Below are 25,304 nucleotides of genomic sequence, written 5' to 3'. Positions count from 1 at the left end.
TCAGGCTAGAGAGAATTGAACAAATTATAAGCTGAGCAATAGTGTTTAGAAAATAGAAGAGTATGGGGAAAATGAAGCACCTTCCATTCCTGAGACATTAGTTGCATGCCAAACTTAAGTAAACATGTATTAGCACAGAAACTGCTATTACAAGAGTATAAACTAAATTAATACTTGGGTATTAGGTTGGTAAAGGCTGTGTAGTTATCTAAATAGACTTTTATTGCCTGTCAACTCTTGTAAAACCACAAAGTCCAAGTCTGTGCTACCGGTAGGTGCTTTTTACAGATGTGGAGGAGGACAGCATCCCACCCCGAAGAGCATATGATCAAAGAAGTGGTAAGGGATGCAACATGGTGTTTCTCAATATTTTTTTCCTGTTCTTTCTTCCTCCTTGCTCTCTCCCAAAAGGTTTTGGTGCCTTGCTGGTTTGTTGCCTGCTAATTCTGTACTAGAAAATATTTATTCTATCTCAGATACTGGTCTGTTAATTTTCATTTTACACTTAACCACTATTCCATAACAATTACTGTACTTTCATTTCTAAAATAGGTTATTGAAAAAATACTAGCAGTTAATTTTTTGGTTTACAGGTTTTTCATATAAGCACTGGATTGGACCCGCATGCAAAAAATTCAAAAGCTTTCTCTCATCTGTGGGTGATTCAAAATAATTGAAGGCTGATACACCTGTGCTAGAAAGCTCCCAGGTGCTTTCACTTCAACTTTGCTCACTACTGAGTGTGGATTAAAATTTTGAATTGACCTAGAAGGAAGGAAAGTATTAGTGACATGCTGTGAAGTGGTGTTTGGAAGAGGATACTCTTATCCAGTGCATTATAAATACAAAAAAGACCTCTGCCCACCATTAGTCCCTCCTCCCCACAGCCAGATTGCCAGGGCCAGCAGAGATCTTTCCCTCCAGGCACTTTGAGCATACTGTAGTTTTAACACAGATACATCACATTAAGAGCCAGTCATTCCTACTTCCTAGAGTTCAAGCAGTGATGAAAGGAGAGGAATCTGGTAGGGAAACTACTGTGTGCTTTGGATTGTCCAAGATATCTTGTCCTTCTGTTAGCTGAAGATAAATAAAATGCTTCCTTGGATGTCACAAGCAGGGCACCCAGTCCTCCGCTATGGCACCAAAACCAGAGAACAGCCTGGGATGCTACCAGTGAGACAGAGCGTACAATCCAGCACAGAAGGGATGGATGTTTGTTGAGGTGCCCACTCCCATCTGCTCTAGGGCCAGCAAGGAACTGTGGTGTGGTTCTGAGGTGTCTCTGGGGACTAAAAATGTATTTTGTTCCCCTAAAATGTGTAACGGTTTTTAAGTACATTTCATCTGTCTGGATTACATCAAAGGTTTAGGGATGTGTTTTGTGGGGGAAAAAAGGAATATATTAATTGTAAAAAGATCCCTTTAAGTCCACTCAGCAAGCATACCTATTCTTTACTACCCTCTTACTGTAAACCATATCCATGCATAAAACCTAGTCTGGCTAACTGGCAGGTACTTGAGCTTGTGCCGTGCATATTTCAACAAAGTAAAGCTGTGATGTCAAATAAATACCTTATGTGCATTTCCAGGTTTTCCCAGGTTGTATCACCTGATTCCAGATGGGGAAATTACCTGCATTAAAATCAGCCGTACCGATCCTCATGAAAGTCTGGCCATTAGGATTGTGGGAGGCAGTGAGACCCCCTTGGTTCACATTATTATACAGCATATTTATCGAGATGGGGTAATTGCCAGAGATGGAAGATTGCTGCCTGGAGACATGATACTAAAGGTACAGTACTGTGGAGGTACAACATAAAAATATCCTAACAAAGAATAAGAGTAAGTCAATTATAATTATATTTGCAATGTTGCATGCAGAAATACATTCAGTTCCTCTAAATGCTGTAATGATTTCATTAATTTCAACAGTTTTTGAAGTTCATGGATTTGTTTCTGTTTCCTAGTCACTGACAAGCCACTCTGATTTCTCCTCAAACATGGTAGATCCAAAATGCAATGTAGGACAATAGACCGTCGGCATTTCTGACCCAGTGGTGCAAAAGTTGTTTCTGTCAGTAGAGACTGGGCTTTTTGTCCAGTTTGTTTCCACTGAACTGTGGGCCTAAATCTCATTTGGTGAGGGTTCCACTGCCTCATATCCCACTTATACCAGGATAGGTGACAGGAGGCTGATGAGTGTTATTTCAGCATCTAGCTCCTCTGTATGATGTGTTCAATACCATAGGAGTGTTAGATACTGCCCGTTTTATTTTGTGAGTGTTGCTCCACCAGCAGCCCCAGGTGAAATCTTTAAGAACAACTTGAGCAGTCTCCAGGCATTAGCTGTTGACTGCTATTTCTGCTCCTACTTCTATAGAAATGTACAGGAGATGGACAAGAATTGGGCCAGATGGTTAAAGATCATATATCTTTACATCTTTACATCCCATCAGCAACAGCTTTTGAATGGGAACTGCACTCTCAGTTGCCCCAGCGACTTGGAGTTCAGTGAGGATGGTAAATTATATTAATGCATCAGTCCTTAGAAGAGAAGAGTGACTACAGAAAATACTAGTTCCTTCCTTGCTTTGACAGTTCGATGGTGTGTATTTGGAGTGCACAGGTACATTCACATTGCAAGCCAAAGGTACAGCTGCAGCTCACCCATATTTTCCAAATTAGAAGTAAACATTTGAGAGCAGGCTGCTTTGTTCACTGTAGCCAGGTCATGCTGCCATAGACAGACTGGTGCTGATGCCCAGGCTAACCATTGTGGCATTAGCTGGGATAAGGCTACAGGAGCTGGAAGTTGCACGGACTCCAAAGATCTGACATCATGTCTCCAGGTTTTCTTCCAGGTTGGACTCTCGATGTCCATCCCACAGCCTGCTCTGGCATGCCTAGCTAGTAGGGTTAGTGAGTAGTTCCCCTAGTCCTACTGACTTTTTCTACTACATATTCCATATGACTAATTACTAAGGATACAATCCTCTGAAGTTCAGAGCACCACCTATAAGCCACCATGCTTCCCTAGCTTTTGCTGACCCCATTGGTATCTGAGGACACTTGAGGCATGCCAAGGTTGTGCCATGCCTTCTACTTCATGTCAGACAGACCCTGGCCGAAGAGGTTTCTCAGGATCACAATGTGGGCATACTTCACTGTAGTAGTGTATAAAAATGCCTCTGGATTGTGGTTCCGGGTAGTAGCTGGATAAGTGTCACTCAGTTGTGCTTTTCATGGAGGCTTTTTGTCCTGGTGCCAGCACAGAGTGGCAGAGTTACTGGCACCACTGAAACAAAATTGTTCCTGCAGGGCACATGCAAACTGCACTATGAAGCTGTGACTGTAGCACGAATGGGCCCAGCTCAGCTCTCCCCAGCTGTGGCTTATTGCCCAGGGATTTACCGAGGATTCTTAGGAATTTCAGCCCCATCCTGCTGCAGCTCATGCTGTTCATGGTACCCAAGCTGGCAACTTAAAGTAAGTTGAGGTGTGTCTCTCTAGGTGCAGACCCCCCACCAGACTGTAGCAGGGACAGCCCCATCATGCCCACACAGGCAGTCTGCAAAAGCAAACAGCAGCCAAATGCTTTTGTCCATGCTGGGGACCATTTCTGTTACATTTTGGAGACATTTCTTAATATTTAAATGGTTCAATCTGTGCAGTGTAAAACTATGTGGAAATAACTTGTCTGATTAGGGTTTTCCAGCCAGCAGTGAGTTACAATCTTGCAACTGTTTTTTATTTGGCAATATAAAGTGCAATGCCTAGTCATTCTTACACATATGGACATGACAGGATTGACTGGAAGCTCTTTCTTTTCACCATCCAAATTAAAAAAGTGGTAGTTATGCAGTTTTACTGTCATCTGAGTTAAATCTTACCTGGTAAACACTGAGAAACATAAAAAGTCTGATTTCTGGTGTGGTAAATCATCATAATTGCTAGTAAATATCCAGGGCATTTAAAGTTCTACTTGAGGCTCTTTTCTGAATTTTAATTAGAGATTCATTACTGGGGAACATTTTTTTTTTTTTTACTGTACCGAGAACAGCTGGGAGATAATGAAGAGGAGAAAGAGCAGGAAAGTGGTGTGAGTGAAAGGAAAGGTTGCCAAGGCAAGTTGAAATCAGAAGCTAGTGGAATAAAACTAAGATCTATGAAAGGATATTGAAGCTTGGGAAGAACAATAAGAAAGATGGAAAATAACATGTTTGTCTGGAGACTATCAGGGAGAAAGGGGAAGAAAAAGGGCAGAAACTGTCTGTACAGCACATCCTTTCCTGGGGGGGAAGGCTGTTCTGCACTGCAGACTTGGCCTCCTGCTTGACACAGTTTGAAATAGCACATGTCGCTTTGTATGAAGACATCTGTGTAAATAGAGCTGCTGTCTCCAGTGCCAGCTCAGAATAGACTGAATTCCTGCTGCTGATTTACACTTCTCTCTTCCAGGTAAATGGCATGGACATCAAAAATGTGCCTCACAACTATGCCCTGTCAATCCTGAAACAACCCTGCCATGTGCTCCGACTGACGGTGCTCCGAGAACAGAGGTACCGATGCCGAAACAGCGGACTTTCCCTTGATGCTCACTGCAATAGGGATGACAGTTTCCATGTTGTGCTAAACAAAAGCAGTCCAGATGAGCAGCTGGGAATAAAGCTGGTTCGCAAGGCCGATGAGCCAGGGGTATTTATTTTCAACTTGCTGGAAGGCGGCATGGCTGCCCGTGATGGACAGCTTCAGGAGAACGACCGGGTGTTGGCCATCAATGGGCATGACCATCGGTACGGCAGTCCAGAGAGTGCAGCCCAGCTGATACAGGTTTGTCATCACCACTTTGACCACGGTTTTTGAACTGTACAAGAACCAAGCAGTGTGTTTTCACCATCCATTGCAAAGCAGGGCCAAACATTGAGTTTGTTTGTTTGGAGGAGGGAAGGAGACATTCAAGCTTGGATGGGAATTTACTCCTCTAAAAGCTCCTTGGTTTCACTGTGGCTTCAAGGGTGAATGTGGGCATGGACTTTCATGTCTCGAGTAGTGGTGCCTGCTACCATCAGGCTTTGGAACATACAGATCACTGTAAACATCTCTATCCTCTGAGCATCATCAAAGCGTGATGCCATCTGCCAAAAGGCATGCCAGCCTGCACCTTGGAAGCACTGGGTCCAGCAGGAGCCTAACTCCTCCAGCTCAGAAGGAGTCACAGTGCTCTCTGGTGCAGCCCTAGAGCAAACCAGAGTAGCCTAAGGCAATGGATGGCATGTTTCAGGATGAACAACACCCTCCCAAACTCAGTGATTTCCCATGGATGTGTTTTACGACTGAAGGTAGTCCATTCCTTATAGGTATTTCTTACCTAAATCCAGCATATAGAAATCCAGATGTTTTGGAAAAATGGATTTGTAGCTCTGGTTTTTATAAATCTCTATTTAGATGCTTGTGGAGAACTAAATGAATGCCTCTGCAATGCACTAAGCAAACTGTCACAAAAAAAAACACCTGTGCCTTTCCTAGCTACAAAATCAGTCAGCTTCTGCCTTATTTCCCCTCCAGAACCATTTTCATTTGTTTTCTTTGTTTACAGACTATGGGTGTTTTTAGAAAACTTCAACATAAAAAGCAAAGCCAAGAATCTTTTGTTGCTTTTATCTCATATTTATAGCACTTATTATACTTGTGCATTTTTAAGTTCCATTTGGAGGCATGTAGAGTGTTCACATATTGAAGAATTTCATGGGCTTCAATAAAAAGATGTCAAATCAGGCTGGCTGCTTCCCCTTTTCTGAAAGGTATAATCAGAGTAATATAAGTCGGACTGAAAGAAACATTCAAATGCATTCATTTTGTGGAAAGGATTCCTCTGTTAGCATAGATTCACAGTTGGTTGTAGCCAACTTTTATTAAGAAGTTTATAGCTTAGGTAAAGAAAATGTCATCCCCATGCATAATGCCAGTTGTTGAAATTCTGGTCCAGCATCTGCCTGGATTACCTTATGTATCTCAGTAACTGAGAGCAGAAGGCAGAAGGGAAAAGGTTTAAATTCTCTGAGGGCAACAAGTCTGGAATGAAAAACTTCCTGAAAAAAATTGTATTCTTGGAACAGTTCTTTATGGCTACAAAATAAAGCAAAACAAGGCTTCATAAGCAAAAAACACATGCAGCCTACAGATGAAATGGAAAAAATTACTAATGAAATAACCATTCACATACAAGTGTTTAAAAACTCAACTAAAGCCCTTATTGGGGTCCAAAGAGTGGATGTTATTCATAATAATGCTTGAAATACACACAGGTCCCTGGGAATTTAAACAACATGCCCATCAAAGGGGATATTCAGATTTCCAAACAGCTAAGATTACATTGCATTGGTCTGAGCTCCATGAATCACATTTGTCTAATGCAAAATTCCCAGAACCTGTGTCTTTTTTGTCATGTTTTTTCATCAATTATCATTTGCCTTTCCTGTTTCCATGTTATGCCAGAGAAAAAACGCTATACTGAAGCCACAAATGTTTTGCATTTGCTTCTTACACGAAGGGATATTTCACTATGTCCTCTGATTTCTCAACAGCAACCTGGCTCTTGAGACCTCAGTGTGTCACTTGCGGTACATTGAGGTCTTCTGATTTGTCGTGGTGGAAGCTACAAATACACCATTGGTTTCTTTAAAAACAGAACTAACATTCATTAAAGGTGGTGGCTTGTTGGACTAAGCACAACTGGAAGAACATCAGATTTCTGTGGAATCTGATAGTTTTGACTTTTAAATAATGAATAATTGAGACAAGGCTTATTAATCAGGCCTATAGCAATTATACATTAGCATATGTGAAGCAGTTTTTAATCAGTAGATTAGATGTCTGGCTGTTTATAAGCTCAGTCACAAGAACTGAAATGAATAAAATGTGTAAGTGCTAATTAGGAACGTGCACACATCGAACACGTGGGAGTTTGCTGCTTCCCTTTTGTCACGTCATCTTTAGTCATGGTCTTGTGTCAGAAGTGGCATTTTTAATCTAAATAACATGACATTCCACATCTGTTTTCCATGAGAGTGACAAGAAAAGGAACAAGGTAACAGGTCAGTGGGTGCTCGTGTGAGCACATCAAGCCAAGCTGCATGGGTTGAGCCAGACTTTACCGACCTCAGATGTTCACCCTCATCTCTCCTTCTTTCCCTTACCGCAATTCGGAGCAGCTGTCGTGGACTCATGAGCCCCTCTTCATCACAACAACTGCTTCTGACAAGCAGGTTGTGATGTGGAGTGTATCCACGTTTCATCATCCCTGTTAGAGATGGGGCAACTTCTGCTGGGAGCAGCACTACTTCCTCTTTTCAATATGCAGTTGCCTACTAGATGCTCAGAAGTTGCCACCATGTCTCTGCCTTCCTGCTTGATTTGCTTTGGCTGTAATACAGATTTCAATTATAGTCAATTGTTTCAGCTATTACTTGCACTCAGTCTCAAAGCTAATATAATTTCTTTAATTCTTGCTTCAGCATAAAATACAGAAAAAGAATTGTATAAAAAGCGAGGGGTAAGAGAGAGAGAGGGATCAGAATGAGTCAGTAAGGAATATTCTGATCAGTAGAAACATTAATGGCTTTTTATTTGTATGTAAATACAAAAGCTGGTCTTATTGTTTGGATAACTTTTTAAAACACTCTGGACTTCTGAGAAACTACTCAACTTGAGTGACCTGGAGACAAATGTGATATTGCAATAGAGACTCTTGTTGAACTTCTGCTAGTTGTTCTATGAGAATTAATCACATTTACAACCTTTCTCTAAATAACCAACTTTGAGGCTTACCATGTGGCAGCAGATGAGTTTTAAAAAGAAGTTGCGTTAAGGTGAAGTTGTTCATTTTAGAGAAAACTGGATTTTCATGGGGCCACATGCCCTTGGGAGGTTTAATCTTGTATTGTTCAGTTCCATCTCAATCATGTTACAAATTAGGGACCAGGATGGTTTCCTTTCTGACAAGATACAGCATTCTGCTTTTGGATACCAGTTGAGTTTGGAGTCCTCAAATTAATATTCCATAAAAACAGGTCTGGTAAAAATATCCAGAAAGTTATTTCGAAGTATGTGTGTATGCACCAAATGATATATTATGAAGCTGTGGAGATATGAGTTTCTGGTAAAAAAATAGTATTCCCCAAGATACTGGGAAAGCAACAAAGTGCACATTTTTTACATTATTGGAATTAGCACAGCCTGAACATGAATATTGCAGGCCTGAAGTTAGAGATTTAGAAGTAGATTGCTTTTTCTTAACTAAAATGACATTTTTCAAAAGCTTGTTTTAACTTTCAGCTACTACTATTGAATTAAGCTCCAGAAAAGACAAACCAAGCTACAAAACCCAAAATCCCAGAGGCTTCCTCTGGCTTCTGTTCGTTGTCTGTGGGAGATGTGATTTCAACAGCGCAATTGGATCTGGGTTTGGCTTCCAGCTGCTTGCTCAATGCCATCTCTCCTTGGAGCTTCTCTCCAGAGAGCAGGGCATGTCACTGTGCCAGCGAGCGAGCCAGGAGGTCTAATGCCTCCGGGGCTGTGGTACCAACAAGCACTGCAACTGCAGCCCCAGGGGGATCAGATCTCCAGATGTGCTTATGTGGGGGCTCCATGCTCAATACTGAGCAGTCCCTTGGATGTAACCTGAGAGCAAGCAGGTAGGAGTCTCTCTGGAAACTGGTCCTTAAGAGCCCCTCCTGCCTGGCACAACACCAAGGTCTTTAGCCTAGAGGGGAGGAGATTAGAGGATTAATTTTTACATCCTCTGAGTATGCTTCTATAGCGTTGAGGTTATTTCTACACTGCTCTTCATTTTAGTTCAGTATGTTGGTTTGCCCCTAAGGCTGACTTCTATGATTTACCCAGCTAAACCCCAGTCTTCTCAGCTTTATCTTTGTAACACTGTTGTTTTGAACAGATTCATGTGAGTCTTACAGAGGGGTGAATAAAGCCATTTGCTTCTAGGGATACAATGCTGATTCAATAAGAGAAAAAAAAAGCCACCTGTACACAAAATTAACACTAGTATCAGGCACACATATAGCACCCTAAAAATAATACACAAACATAACTTAGTAGAAGCACTGCAGCATGTCTCAGGCACATAAGTATTATGACTGCATTGTGCAAAAAGTGCCTAGAAGCACTTTGAGCTTGGGTTAATTGTTTTCAAAGCTATTCTACCAAGAATAAACTCCCTTATTCTGTGTGCTTCCTTGTGCCCTCCCTCTTTCTCCACGCTCTAGTGCAGTATGATTTTATTTCTCGAAATGGTTGCATATTTATTTCTTTAAGCTTTCTTACATTTGTCACACTCACTGCATGCAGGTGAACTTAGTTAAATTGTTTAGTCCCCACTTTTACCAGCCAAGGCTTAAGCACGTACATCATTTCAGGGTTAATTGCATCTTTCCCAGCTTTCCCATCTGTCAGGCCGCAGCAGCTCTGGTTGTCTATCTCTCTACTGTGGCAGGCACGTGCTGCTTTGCAGTGGTGTACACAGGTGTATGTGAGAGCTGTGGTGCGCTGTGGTGGATTACTGCTTCCAGCCAAACTTGGGGCAGATAAGAAGGGTTTTTTTGAGTTAACACCAGATTTTCGATAGAAGTATAACTGCCTGGCAGGAAACTTTTATGAACTTTATTGACCTGAACTGATGCTACTGCTTTATGTCATTGCAACATTAGTGGAAAATCCAAACGTGCTTTAATGGTACCCACATTTCATGAACTCTGTGGTGCTGAGGTGCAGGGGTTTATTGACTAGAGCAGTGCGATTCACACTGTACCTCCTCCCACAGGCCAGCGAGAAGCAGGTTCATTTCGTCGTGTCACGACAGACCCGGCAGCAGACCCCCGACATCTTGCAGGAGACGGGCTGGAGTTGCAGTGGCAGTGGCCCGCAGCCCTGTCCCTCCGAGAGAAACAACCCCAGCAAGGTGAGTGCATGTGAGTGCGTGTGGCTTCTCTGCCATCCATGGGACAGGGGAATGGGAGGACAGCTAGTGTTTACACGTCTCAGGGTGTTGTCCCTGGTTTCTATCACCAGAAAAACATGTCTCACTTCACAATGGAAACATGAAAGCTGTGCTCCTCATTATTTATCCACTGGTTCTGCCCTGGCTCTGCCTGAGGTGGGGAGGGAAGGAGAAGGCAATGGGCAGTGTCAGGCAGGGGTTGGTGTGCACATAGCATCCTGGCCACGGGCATGGACCTGGCCATATCATCCTGGCCACGGGCATGGACCTGGCCAACAATGTGAGCCAGCACAGGGCAATGCACTCCAACAAACAGAAGAGGTTTATCCAAAGTTTCTTCATCTGAAACAAAGTCTTCAGACAAAAACCTTTCATGTGCTGGCCTGAAAGATTCGCATAAGCTGCTTGAAAATTATGGTAATTACTAGTCTGTTGCTCATTTATTAAGATACCCTTGCCTTGACTTGGCTGGCGGTTTGGTGGTAGAGAGCAGCTGTGGTCTGCCTGGCCGCTGCAAGCATGCTGACTTTCTGGGGAGCTTTGGACCCAAAGTGTTGGTTCTGCTTTGGCAGCAGCTGGAACTTGCACATTATGAGGGCTGTGAGGGCCGGCACTGCACAGCATGGCTGGACCCAACCCAGGGACACAGCAAAAGAGCAGCCATCTCGCCCAGATATGGCTGTGGTTACCAAACTGTCCCTCCAGCTGCTCCTGTGTACCTGGTTACATGTGCTTAGTGCATTTAGACTTACAATATGCCCTTTGCATAAGGCAGAGAGATGCTGATGGTTAAACATATGAGGTTTTAAAGTAGAAACCAGTGTAGCTGGAGCTTTGAAAATATGTTTTATGAGTTTACTCAGTGTTATTCTTTGCACTTTAGACAGAACAAGGCATGTCCTTGCAGGAACTAAATTTGTTTATTTCACTGAATTTAAAGTCACATGCCTGGCTAATTTGCATTAATTGCTCTGTATGTCACCACCTATGCAAACCCATGCAAGCTTGACCCTGGCCATCTGTGCCAGGGGTGCATCAGGGAGGTACACAGGCAGGGTTTAAATTCATTCTGCCTGATGGGCAGCCAATTTTGTCCTTACAGGGACCTTTGGACCAGACATTGGGTGCACAGCTGTCACCAAGGAGGCAAGTCTAGCTCTGGATTTACAAATGTTAAAAGACACCCATTTTTGCAGGTTTTTTAAAACTATGTTGTTCAATGGTTTTATGTGTTAAAAATGCTAACGTGTATTTATTTTTAGCTTTCCTTTTCCATGAAGTCCCAATCACAGCCCTTGTTAGGTAGGACTGGATCAGCAGGAGTTAAACCAGAGAGCAGAGTCAATGCTCAGTAGCTACTACAGGGTAGCAAGAAGTGCCCAACTAATCATGCATATGCAAGGCATTATTTCCTAATGAAGTAATGATGCCCTTTGGGAGATATGTGTAGGAAAGCAATCAGCTTGTGTTGCTACTGTATGATTTCTATGGAAGTTCCAAGCACCTGTTAGTTCTACCATGTTCATCCAATTAATTGATGCCATGTGGGATTATTTGGGAAGATGATTTGTCTTCCATAAATGGCCTGAGGGGTCACATGTAGAGGTGAGCTCTTGGTAAATCTGACATTATTTTGGGTAGCTGTGAGATTGAAGGTGCAATATTGACTTTGCAATAGTCCTTTAAAGACTAATGACTAAGGGTTTTAAAGACTAATGAATCATCTTTTGTTGGATAGGCCACAGCTTTTGGGGGGATTTCCAGTTTGCCACAAGAGATGAGTACTACATAAGCACATGAGTGGGTGTGCTGCTGTGGGCTTCTGTTCAGTGCCACTATTTGGGCACTTTCCAGGAAAGATTGCTGCCAAAAACAAAATTCTGAGCTGTTTCTATCTCCCTTTAGCTTTGTGTGTGTCAAGTGGAGGGCTTATATCAGAGAAAATGGTCTGGGAGTAGATCAGGAGAGCAGTACACCCAGTAGACATAATGAGCTTCAGGCACTGTGGGCTTTTGTTTTGATACAAACATTACTGGAGTGTTAGTTGCCCTTTTATAGGGCATGAATGTGTCAATTTGAATTTCTCATTATTTTTTGCTGAAGGTTTAACTGAACATCATTTGTAATTCAAGATCTTTAAACTGTAGGCTTTTCCAGACTTAAAATGTTATTTGTTTTAAATAGACATTAGTACAGGAGTAATGCTTCCAAGCCAAGGGGCCTGTACAGTGTCCTCAATACAGCACGTGCTCTTGCCCAAAACCAAGGTAATGCTTGTTGGCTGGACTTCATTGTCAGGGGAGTTTCCTGAGTGTGGTTTCATGAGTGTGGTTTGATAAGTCTGCTACCTGCTGCCATCAGTGGGATTGCTTTATTAGGTGTGATTAATAGAAAGATTGCTAGCTGACTTGAATTCTGGTTAATTTTAAGGTGTATTTTGTCCCCTGAGCTTACTGTAGGAGGTGATATTAGCAGGTCAGGAATGCTCTCTTTGAGGGAAATTGCTCTTGCTGTAGAGCATATATGAAAACATGGGCTGAAGTTGGCTCTCTATCCTTGGCTGTGTTCAGCATCGAGAATAAATTCTAGCTTCTAGCAGCCGCCTGGCTCATACAAGGGCCCAGGAACTTCTTTTGGCCACGATGTTGGCCTCATGAGAGCCTGCCTCCGTCTGTAAGCCATGAGGAGGTGGCTCTCTTTCAGGCCAGTGGCAACCAGCCACGTGGCCCACAAGGCGCTGCATAAGAGGAGGACATTGTGACCATGTCCTTCTCTGGTGGCAGTGATGCCGGGTGTATGGTGTGCCAAGAGATTGGTCCTGCACAGTGTTTTGGGGATCTGTTTTCCTGTGTACAGAGTTAGGGGAAGCACAGCCCAAACTTCTTCTGGCTGCTGCCTGGATTCAGAAAAGAGGAGATATCAGAAACACTTTCTTGTGCAGCTGAGGTTGCAAAGCCCGGCTGTAATGCTTAAACAGGCCAGATTCAATTCCTTTGAAGTCACTGGGAGCTTTGCCATTAATTAAATAACACTTGTTTTTAATTGGAACTGTTTTCTTACTCTTTTCTAACAAATTGTCTAGTATTTAAAGCAAAGAAGATGTTGCTCAAGCAGGCAGTGTTTCCTGACCATATGAGCAGGTTAACCTTCAGGTGAAGTACATTTTCCAAAGACACAGCTATGTCTTTTGCCTGCAAGACACGTGTCATAGCTTTGATGTTGAGATAATCTGTTGTAAATATTTATTTTCCAGTAAATATATAGAAAAGGAAAAAAAATAAAAAGAGGAGGAGATGAACTGTTATGTTTTTCTTCTCCTGACCTCCAAGGTCACTTCAAAATGACAGAGGACAATTGTTTAGAAGAGAATGAATTGAAATGCAGTCACTGATAAACACTGCCTTTTAACTGGTTTACTCACTATCAGTTGTACCTCCAAGCAAGCTTTACGTGTGTTTACTAAAAAAGGCTTTATGTTCCTTTCATCACTGCCTTTGCCTCAGCCAAGTCACCCCAATTCCTTTCTATTTGCAGCCGTGTAAAAAATGATATGTGGAAGAATAGTTTCAAGGAAAAACTGGTCCTTCGTGGTAGAGCACACAAGTACTTGTACCTTTATAATTCTTCATTGAAATGTAACAGGACAATTTGTTGCCAAGCACTGCTTTGAAATCTGTTTCTCTCTGTGCTGGTTCCTCAAAAAATAGTGATGAACTAGCTAATGCTCTAATGGTTTTGTTGTCTGAGACTTGATGGATAAGTAACAGGACTGCTCTGTAACTTGGAGCCCCAGGTAGAATTCCGGTTTCATGTTTTGCTACAAAATTTCAGACTGCAGTTTTGTGAAAATTAGAAGTGCCCCTATCCCACATGCTTCAGAGAGTGGCCTTTTCCTGATGAAAAGCCATTCCTTTCCAAGGGAGAAAGGACATTTTTGCACAAACATGGATGAAACATTAAGTTTAGTTTTCATAAGGATAGAACTACTATTTTTAAAACATTTACACCTTAAAGACAAAGGTGAAAGGTTAAAATTATCTGGATCAGAACATTTATATTCTGAAGGTTTTAAAATCTTCAGAAATTTTTAGATTCTTTTGCAAGCCATAAGCCCAGTTATACTGACACAGTGACTGTGTTCTGCATGGACCAGGTCTGATATGTCCAAAGAACTGCGTTTGGTTTTCGTCCTGGTGACAGAAACAATTCCTCTTTCCACTGAACTCTTTGCCTTTTTGTTACTGGCGTTCTGTGGCAGCCACTGTTCATCTTCTCAAGCATGTAGAGATCCTTTGCTAAGCTCCTGAACAGTCCTGTGTTTTGTTGTCAATATTGCATCACGGAAATCTTGATGTGGAGTTAGTTCCACCAAACAGACCGTTAAAAATCCACAAATCCAAGACATAGCCTGCTCTAGTCCCATAAAGAATTCTTGCTGTAATCTTCCTTTGTCCATCATTGTCACTTAGGAAAACATTGTGGACTCATCTGCTCCACTTCTGTGCTGCAGGAAACAAGGTGAAATGTCTTTGTGAGATGTCAGATTTTTAAGAAGAGATTAATGTGGCTTTGAGTTTTATAGATGCATATTATGAATGTGAGGTCACACTTGTGAATGAGAAGGTGGGGTTTAGTATACATTTGAAATGTCTTTAGAAGCGTGCTATTATATCTACATATGAGCCTGGAATGGATGATGCTGTTCCTGCATGAGAGACTGGGATTGTCAGGAGCAGATGCCAGGAGTACTGCTAATGAAATACTTAAGGAAAGCAAAGCAGTTAACACTTAAATCCAGATTTTATTTGTCTTTTGAACTCTTCCGTAGGAACTGAATGCATTGTACACATGACATTCAGTTCACAGGTTTTGTTGGAGCTCACGTTGATTCTCCATCCTGCAGCATCTTGTGGATTTGTTTCACCCTCACTCATACTCTATAGTTATTGCATGACCAGCAGTGTGTATGTAATTTTCCCTGATCGGGGGAGAAATATGGGGATGACTGTCCTCAGACAGTAGAGGTGGCCATCCCAAAGTGACCTTTTAAGTACAAGTACTGGGAAGAGCATCCTGGAAGCTGCTGGCTCTTCACTGTAAATGCCCTTCTCTTTTCCTAAACAGAAACACTTGTTCCTCAAGTGTATTTCCACCCGTAGCTTACACAGAAACACAGATATATGGAAGAGAAAGTGAACATCTATCGTCTAATATGTCCCAAATAATTTTATTTCTTACACCCAAGAGAACTACTTCTCACTAATTATAGAGATGATGCACAGACTGCAAGCAGTAAGATAAGAAGCACGACCTGATAGTCAAAGATATCAAGATGACTAGTGAAATTATTATAAAGAACTTTTTTTTTCTTTTTAAATCAGGTTCCTTATTTACATTTCAAAGACCTGCTTGTATTAGCCTTAGCACTAAAGCAATTCTGATTTTGGTGGGAGTAGTGCCTGATTTTAACTATTAAAGCACAGTTATCTTGGTGGTAGCTCTGACTCCACAGATGCCTAAGCCCCACAGAGAATCCTGCCTGCCATCAGGAAGTGTGGCAGGCATCTGGTAAGTGCTTTGATATTCCCTTGATGAATATTTGTTTCGATAGAAAATGCCTAAGTGTCAGGGAGGTTACCATGCCCACTGTGTTTGTTGTTGCTGTTTTCTCCGTCACAGAGCACCCTTCACACTGTCACCTGTCATGAGAAGGTGGTGGCTGTCCGGAAAGATCACGCAGAATCGCTGGGAATGACTGTAGCAGGCGGAGCATCTAACCGGGAGTGGGATTTGCCTATCTATGTGATAAGTGTGGAACCTGGAGGAGTTATCAGCAGAGACAGCAGGATAAAAACAGGTAAAATGAGGGGATTTTGAAAGTCTGCTTTAAATCAAGGGTTTCTTTGGAGAAACAGAGGGATAGTGAGAGAGCATGACACCCTGGCATCTTTAGCCATCTTATAGATTTTGGGATGCATCAGGTTAGAGGGTCTCAAGTCACCTACCAGAAAAAGCATAATATGCAACAGTATCCATCTCTGTGAAGTAGGATGTAGGAATACTCTGGTAGAGAAAAAGATAAATAGTTTTTCACAGGAAAATGAGCTTGCACCACCTTCTCCTAACTACTGAGGTATTCATTGTACGACCTTTATGTGTTTTTAATGTAAATGTTTGTACTTATTTGTCATTGTATTCATGACTTTGAATGAAATATACGGGAGCAGAATTCCCATCATATATGAAGCAACATTAGTGCCTTGTGGCTTAACATCACATCAGGAACCATTGGCTTCATAACTCCATTTGGCTCCTGATACAGCAGTGATAAAGTTAATAGTTTCCATCCCTCTGCATGAATAAACCTTTAGAGTAAGATGAGGAACATTTCTTACCAGTTGGTTTTGTGGGAGTAGATGGGCAGTAGAGGAATGATAAAACTCAGATTTCAGGATGTTGCATCTTCAAGAGCCAAGTACCTCAGTACCCTGCATCCAGCAACCACACAGTTCACTTGCCCTTCATTCCCTATGCTCGGCTTCAGTCCAGTCACTCCCTGAAAAGCTGGAGGGAAATTCTGAGTGTGAGGGGAGGGAAGGCACCCAGAAATTGGGCAGAATAGCTGCAGCCCAGCTGGGGCCCACAAGCCTGGGTCTCAGTACCCAGCACTGGCACACATGGGAACCTCCCCTTTGTGTCTGCTCATCAAAACCCACGTGAGAACACGACAACAGGAGCAAAACAGCAGGTTTCCCCTTTCCTCCCGCTGGGAAATGACTGCCTCTCAGTGGGATACACTTTCCAAAAACTATTTATCATGAGGTAGCATGGAAAATTTAGCCTTGTTAATTTGATAAAATTCGAAACAAATGAATATGTGATGTTATAACAGTGCAACAGACCTCCATGGCTTAGAGCAGCTCTTAGGCAGTTGCCCTTCTCATTGGGGCAGACCACAAGAAGAGGTTAATGTTCACATTGCACTGCCTGGACTGCTGGGGAATACATCCCTACCTGGAGAAGCTTGCAGGCCAAGTGCAGAGGGCACCCAAGGAAGAGCTGGTGTGAGAGCCTGGTGCCAAGGGTAGTAGAGCACTTGGCACTGTGGCTGCATGCATGACATTAATGATGTCTTTATTGTTCTCCCTGTAGTGATTGAGGTCATCTTTGCATTTTTCTCTGAAGCTGCTGTGCCTACATTATAAATGTAGGCACACAGAAAGAAGTTTTGGCTTCAAACAGGCATTAATATGAAAATCATAACACATTATTCCCACAAAGCAAACTTTACAAAGACCCAGCTGGAGTGGCAGTCCTCAGCTTAGGGAGAGCTGGGAGAAAAATACCTTTGAGCTGTCACATTTCAAGGTCAGGTTGAGTACAAAAGTTCTTAGCTGGAAGTGGACATCGGAGACGTGGACTAGCATTAGGTGCCAGTACCAAAGCTTGTTGGTACAGCAGGACCCTAGCTGTTCATTTGGCTCCAGATGCAGGATATGACATGGCAAGAAACCAGGACCAAATCCTCTGTCCAGCCTTGCAATACTCCTGCATACAGGGACCTAGAACCTTCCCTCATGCCTGTGGCATGTTTACTAGCATATGCTTCACATCCACGTTAAACCATAGGATTAACAAACAGCCTCATCAGGCAGCAAGTTCCTGGCCATGGCTTTGACTCACTTGTTTGTGGGGTTGGGGAGGGGATCCTGGAAACATTTGCAGGGGTTTTTATCATCTGTTTTATTGCTCTCAGGTGACATCCTCCTGAATGTGAACGGGATCGACCTGACAGGAGTCAGCCGGAGTGAGGCCGTCGCCCTGCTGAAGAACACCAACTCATCAGTGGTGCTCAAAGCCCTGGAGATGAGAGCATGCGAAGCCCAGGAGGAGCAAGATCACCTGCCACCCCCTGAGGCCGTGCAGGAGAGCAGCAGTGAGTGGTCACCATCCTGGGTTATGTGGCTGGGGCTGCCACGGTAAGTCCACAGATTGCATCCTCTTGCTGAAGGGGAGTGAGAGGAAAGATTTGTATTTTCCGGCAATTCTTTCTTTTTGTTTGATTCATTGCACTGACATCTTAATTAAATCCAGGCTCTGTCACACACTTGACTCTGAATACCTTTTGTAAATGGGTATGTGTACGTGGCAAAATAGACATACAGTTCCCCTTGCAGGGGAGGATAGGATCTTGAATTGTTTGTCTTGAAAATGTATCTGGCACTTTGTGAGTGAAAGAAAAACCTTGCGGAGATACAGGACCTTTCTGGGGTCCAGGCTCGACCACCCTGCAGAAAGTAGAGCTACCCCTCCTGCAGCTCTCAAGCTTCACAACCCCTTAGCCAAATCCAGCTGAATTGTTTGACTTTACCCAGATGTTGCAAAGTGCGTGAAGTTGGCCAGTATCTCCAAATCACCTCTTTTAACCCCACCCCCGGCTGAAAGAAGTACATTTGTCATACACAGGAAGCAGCTGTGTTGTCATTTCAGTTAGGATAATAAAAGCCACATCGCATGTCTTGTTCTCTCAAACACACTTGGTGAGCAGAGTGTAATACCTACAGCTTCCTAGACATTTTGTAAAGCATAAAATGAGGACGTGAATCTGTGAATATGCAAAGTTAGCATCTCAGAATCGAAACTGGTATTCAATTTTAAGGAATGCAGAATTTTGCTTACAAGTTTCTCTTGTCCGTACTCCTAACCCTGGCAGCAGTTCTCTTTCTCTTTTGTGGGAGGGCACGAAAAGAGGATTTGTAGAACAGGTGGGCTTTTGCTTTAGGCACAGTTTCTGGACTCCTCTTCATTTCCCACTCTTGCATAACAGGTTAGATGCTTTCCCTCCTTCTAGCTGAGCCATTTTGAGCTCATTCACCTTGCAGCAAGGTCTGCTGTGAGGGACAGATGTTTTTCAGGGCTTGATCTCAGGCTAATGATGGCATAACATGTGCTGAAGCACTGCAAGAGCAGAAGGCAGGTTGTGTGTTTGTCACTCGCAGGCAAAAGGTTCCTCCTCCAGTGGAGAGGACTATGTACTTATTCCTGTGAAAGAAAAGCAGTAAAAAAAAAAAGGATTGAACGGATGACCCATAACTTGCTACCCCAGGCAATGGTAAACTTTCCTCACCCAGTCTCTCTGCAGACAGGAAGTCCAGGGAGGTCCTCATTCTTGCTGACTTCTCCTGCACTTCTGAGCTTGACCAGCAGCATTGTGAAGGCACTAGAGTATGGGTAGTGCTCCCAGCAGAGAGACAGCAGCAGACTAGAGGCCTTATAGCTGCTGTAATCTACAATGCTGTGTCTTGCCTTGTCACCATCCATTGCTAGATGGACTGAAACAACTGCACTCTGCCTATGCCACCTTCACTGGGCTGTGTAGAAAACCTTAACTGCCTGGTCATGATCTCCCACCCACAGCTACCTAAGTTCCCATGTCCTTAGCAAGGTGGTGGAGATGAAGAACAGAGCTCCACAGTACTGCAGTCTTGCATCCAGAGTTCGCATCAGTCAGTTCCACTTTGTAGTTAGGGGAAAAAAAAAGGTGGTTTTCCCGTTTTAAAAAGAGTCTCAGAGTTCACTCTATCCTCCCTCATCTGAAGGCTGCATTGTGTGAAGGCATTCTAACCCTTTTGGTCTGAAGGAAAATCAGCTCCAGTGTCAGCAAGGCTGAAGACAGGAATTCATTGTAACGCTATCCCCAGCTGCAATGCTGTGCACAGAGCACAGCATGGCCCTTCTCCTTCAAAGAAACATTGGTATGCTCAGCGGGTACACTGCTCTGAACGTCAGACTAGGTCCTAAGACAGGGACCAACGCTCATTAGATGTGCCAGTAACAAAGGCGCACTGTATCCTTACTAGCAGCTGGTTGGTTGAGTAGGGCCGTGTGAGGATCAGGTTTGTGATCGATCATTAGGTACTATTAGATTCTTCAGTCTTTTCCAGCATGAGTGCGCTTACCCTTTGATTGAACTGATTCTCCAAGGCCCACATAAGACATCCGGAAGTCCTTCAACCAGTTCTCTCACTAGGACATGTATCATGTTAACTCATTGCACTCCAGGTTGAGCATTTAACCTTTCCCTATCTAGCTTTCAGTTTGCTTTTGGCAAGGATCAGACCTTACTAGATATCAAGGTACTGTCACCAGTCTTATGACATTTTCTAGGCCGTCAGAGAAAATTATTCTCTGTCCAAATAGACATCTGACAGGTCCGTCTTAGCAAAAGTACCCAATGTGCTGTTATGGGGCAAGATGGTGAAGAATCACCTACTTTAATTAAAACCATTTATTGGAGGGACTACTCTAAGATATGCGAGTCTAAGAATGTTTAGTTCAGCAGATGAAAAAGTAAAAATGTCAAAATGATGATTATAGAGGACCATGCAAGGCACTTGGGAAGATGGGCAGGAAGGGCACACCTACATAAGACAAACTGAACAAATAGAAGAGGTGGTAAAACTGGTAGGCCAGGAATAGGCATGATTTAAAAAGGAGAAGGCTGGATGGTGGATTATTTAAACTCTGTTGAGAAGGTAAAGATGTGGCTCTAGACAAGCCCTGGCAGTTCAGTGTGTGTATCTGTTCACAACAAGAAGGGTGGAGAGTGCAGAGGCAGCTTGACCTCGTAACTTAGAGTGCAATATTCAGGCTCAGGAAACCAACGGGAGAGAGTCTTTCCTTCTGTGTTCCAAAAACATGAAAATCACTTGAATGGTCCCATAAAAACGTGCTGAGTTGAACTAAATACTAGAGGATGTCTACAGACCTCTGCCCATGACTGATGAAGTTGAAAACAGGGTAACATTAGTAATAGTTATATAATTACATAATTAAGAGTAGCTTACTGCAAATGCCCAATTTTATTAGAACAGAACTCTCTCCTTTCCCAGGGACTGCAGGCATATTACAGATATGGTCACAGACAAGAGACACAAATAATGAGAGTTATGGAATGATACCATTTTCCTATATCAAGTTGGTAGCAGCAGAATCAGACTTGTTATCTGATCCCTCACACTGAAGCATAAAAAGACTTAGAAAAGCCATCTTGCATAATTTAACATTTGGATCTCACTTAAATTTCAGTCCTTTCCTTATGAGATATTAGAATTGGCTTTTGTTACTTTTGTATGGCTTAATAATGCATAAACAGCTCCTCTGTTCTTTTTGTAGTACAATCCAATATGTGGTGGTTATAAAATAGATGCACATGTGCATCTGACATCTGTCAAAACTTGGCCTGCATGCGAGCAGAGGGGCTGTGGGCTGGGCGTTGGAAGGAAAGAGTGATGCAGGACCTTAAGCATTCCCACCTGAAGACTTATTTCAGGGTAGCAAACTGAATTGTTTGTTGTTGAGGAAGACAGGTCTCCTTTATTGGTGTTGTGAAACATACAGAAAGGAAATAACGGGGAACAGCTGGTGAAAAATGTTTCCCAGCTCTGTGATCCTGCTTCTACTCTTGCTTGTTTTACTGCTCTCCTTTCTTTGCTCTCCTCACATTTCCTTCTCTCAGCTAGCGCTTAAAAATACTTTATAGATCATCCTGTCATAACATTTACAGACATTAGTACTTCACGAGTGCTTTTCTTCATCTGCAAAGTGAGATGAGAAAGACAGGAGGTGGCCAAAGTCATTAAGCAAAACAGGGGTAGAACAGGAGGTAAACCATGAAATTAGGACAGAAACTCCTCCAAATTAACTTAATCTGGGTTCTAAGGCTCTGATGGAAGCAATTCTCAAATATTACTATACCACCACTTGTGTACTGTAATGGGACAGGGGGAGGGAGTTATGCTTTTCATAGCTGTTATTGCAGAAGTTCTCCTGCAGTTGCGCTGGTTTGCATTCCCAGAGCATAAGGCTACTCGCATTTCATGCAAATCAGCAGGGAATCATACATTTAACTATTTGAAAATAGGCACTTTAAAATTCCTATTGCATCAGCAACTGATGCTCAGTTGTAGTATTTTTTAGGATGGGTCCCTGTGGCTGGGCACTCTAAACTGCCAAATCTCTATATGAGGCAAGTTCATACATAAATTATTCCTTGTTCTCATCTTTTGGAGTGTTTTGAAGGTAGAAGACTGCAAGCTGCTCTCTTCCAAGGCAGAAGGTGGTTCTCTTTAGTCTGCTTGCAGTTTAGTGGGTTATGGCAGTTTGACTGGGTCAAAACATACAAACTGGGGCTTTTACTACCACAGAGAAATAATCTACTCAAACACACTGTGCATCTTCAGATGACAAGTATTTATTTTATTTTCTCTCTGTGGCACTTTCTAGACTTGTCTTTATGATTATACAGACCCAAATGAACTCACTCCCTTTGTGCTGCTTTTTGCTCAGGCAGAGCAGGCATCTCTGCTTAGGCACTGAACTGTTCAGAGCAAGCAGTACCTGCATTACATGCAGCTCAGCTTTGCACATCCTGCCTGTCAGCATCCTTTTCACATTTCTGACAGTGCTAACAAATACTTGATGGATGGTGCACTGCTATACTTATACTCTATCCCAGAGGATGGAGATAATTAAAAATCAATTTAAAGGTGTAAACACCTCCTAGCCATTCCTATTCTGTCAAGAGTCAATCTCTAGCTATGGCCAGTGTAATGGCTTGCATCTGCCTGCACCAACATCCACAGCAGGCCGAGAGAAAATAAGAGTGAGAGAACTCAAGGGTCACCCATTACTGTTGTGGGCAAAACAGACTTGGCTTGGGGAACTTTTTTTTTCATTACCAATTTGGGTATTGGAAACCAAAGATGACAAACTTGTAAATACTTTGGAAAGCTCTTTCCTTCCCTTTTCACAAACTCAGCATCACACCAGCACCTCTCCTCCTGATTTTCTGGTCTCTGCTGCCTTGTCACAGCAGGTTATATCCTGTCCCTTTGGCGAGGCAAAAGGCTGTGTAGTGCCTTGGAGTCAGGATAGAGTAGTTGCTCTCTGCTGTTCCTTGTTTCCCATGTGTTTCGTCTGCTCTGGCAGTGAGAACAATCCCAGTGTTAGGATACTGTGTCTATTTTACTTAAATTCAGCATACACCTTGACAGCAAAGATGTATTTATGCTTTCTGGACTGATGGAGACCATGCAACTGATAACCTTACAGACTGCATGTACAGAATGCACATAAGACTTGTTTGGCTTCACTGTGTTTTCTCCTCCTGTCTTTACCTGCTTGTCTATTACTTTTCTATGGCATTGGGATTCAGCCGATCAGCTTTCCTCTTCAGGAATGTACCCCTTAAGGCAATGAGTGTAGCACCAGGCAGCAGAGACCCCTGCCCCCAAAAATCAACACTGAGTTATAGCACTAATGGCTGAATCCTGGCATCACTTGGTCATGACCTTGATAAGTACCATCAAACATAGAGGATTTAAGTGATTTTGCACATTGAAGAAGTCCACAGATGGTAAAGTAATAATGCCTGGCTGCTGAGGAAAGAAGCACATGTCACCTGTTTTGTACATTAGCAGCCAGTGAATTCTTGTGCAAATATTACATACCTACCATCCTGGCAGCAAGCAAGTATTTGTAGGTCCTGGGGGACTAATCTAGTATTACTATAAAATCTTGCTATGAAAGACAGCAAATGCACTATTTGACAAACACAATTTTTAAAAAGCTAGACATATTGGTCTTTAAAGGTTATTTGTCTTTCTACAGAAGTGTTAGCTGCTTCTTAGAAACCTAAAAAGTCTCTGAATAAAGCTTGTAACAGTTGCTTGCTGTAAGCCAGCCTATATTTTCAGATAAAGAATAGCAAATGGATTTTCAGCCTGAAAATCCAATCATTTCTGTATACATCGCTAATGATGAGCAGGTTAAGTACTACGGACAAAAATTTCTATTGCTCACTCTGTAACTAATGAAATTAATTCGGTTTAAAAAAAAAATGTAACAGAAAAAGTACTGAAATGAATGTACTCAGAGCAATAGGCAACATATAAGAGTCTAATAACACTATTCTTGCTTTCCCCTATTCCTAGTTTCAGCTATGCTTTGACTCAGCATAACATACAGTATCATAAAATACATTCAAAAGACAAATAGAGGGAGAAGTAGATTTCAGCTCAGTTACATGTTGTGTTAATCATTATAGTGAGGACAAGTTATCTTGAGAGCAGACTCAGTTCTCCAAAGCACTGACTGACGTGGATAAGTTTCTCCCATTTCCATGCTGTGACTTACCACATTACTTGACAAGAAAAGCTCAGGATCTCTTCTTCCACCAATACTTGTCTTTGTGTCATCTCTGTCATTTTTGTAATTCATTCCACTGGCCTTAAAATTATTTAGCTTTGATATGCACTACAGTAGTAAATAACTGACCACTTTGAAATAGTTAATTGCATGCAGGCTCATATCTGGACAATAAACAAGAAATTGGACTGTACAATGTAAGTGAAATGGTTTTTTGGATTGCTGATTTACAAACATGAACTCCAGTCTTAAGTGCTTTTCTCCATCATACCAACTAGATAATTTGCCTAAAATTTTACCTTATAAACCAACCAATTTAATACTTTAACCCCAAGATTACTTAGTTACTTTACTTTCAGAATAACTGGTTGTGGAAAGCAGAAACAGAAGTTTAAGTATTTAATACAGTGGTTCTATGGTGTTATTTTGCACCTTCAAAACGCTCTACGGGTGCAAGAAAAGGCAGATTCATCATGAATGGTTCATCAGGATCTGAAGTTAACTGTAAGACATTTAATTAGACTGGTTTGTTTCAGGTATTTGTACAGCTGCAAAGAAATCGTATTACGAAGAAATACATCTGGAAGTCTTGGCTTCAGCATTGTAGGAGGTTATGAAGAACTTACTGGAAACAAACCATTCTTTATCAAATCCATTGTTGGGGGAACACCAGCATACAATGATGGCAGAATTAGGTAATGATAACTATATAAACAAAAGTAGCATTTAAGTAAGTTTTTCTTCTAGTTAATTTGTGGTTTTTTTAAAAAAACCCACCATGTTTCATGAGGACAGTGGGGGAGGGGGGGAAAGGACTCATTGATACAGAACTAACTGACAAATCTGGAAACAGGACATAAGTATCCTGAACTTTAACAGATCTGCCTTCATAGCAGAATGTTTTCAGATATCTAGGAATCACTAGTATATCAATAGAGAGAACTCAGTTTGATCTCTGGGGTAGTACAAAGCATGCCAGCAAAAAGAAGCTTTCCCACATACCCAGCTCTAAAAAACCCCAACCAAAAGCCTTCCCTGCAAACACCAATACAAATTTAAGAGAATAGATGCACAATTATGG

The 25,304-nt window shown here is 42.3% G+C and overlaps 1 protein-coding gene across 3 annotated transcripts in view; it reads left to right on the top strand.

Moving 5' to 3' along the window:
- Positions 1-25,304, top strand: part of LNX1 (ligand of numb-protein X 1) — a 73,164-nt gene that overhangs the window by 46,509 nt on the left and 1,351 nt on the right. For all 3 annotated transcript variants that reach the window (XM_027676385.1, XM_027676386.1, XM_027676387.1), the window contains 6 exons: positions 1,593-1,795; positions 4,462-4,833; positions 9,839-9,976; positions 15,695-15,872; positions 17,772-17,994; positions 24,760-24,918. In XM_027676385.1, the coding sequence (XP_027532186.1) occupies positions 1,593-1,795; positions 4,462-4,833; positions 9,839-9,976; positions 15,695-15,872; positions 17,772-17,994; positions 24,760-24,918 (1,273 nt within the window). The remainder of the gene's footprint in view (positions 1-1,592; positions 1,796-4,461; positions 4,834-9,838; positions 9,977-15,694; positions 15,873-17,771; positions 17,995-24,759; positions 24,919-25,304) is intronic.

The sequence above is a fragment of the Neopelma chrysocephalum genome, unplaced genomic scaffold, assembly GCF_003984885.1.
Source record: "Neopelma chrysocephalum unplaced genomic scaffold, ASM398488v2 Primary Assembly neopelma1_42, whole genome shotgun sequence".
Classification (NCBI taxonomy): Eukaryota; Metazoa; Chordata; class Aves; order Passeriformes; family Pipridae; genus Neopelma; species Neopelma chrysocephalum.
This window is presented reverse-complemented; position numbering and strand designations above follow the sequence as displayed.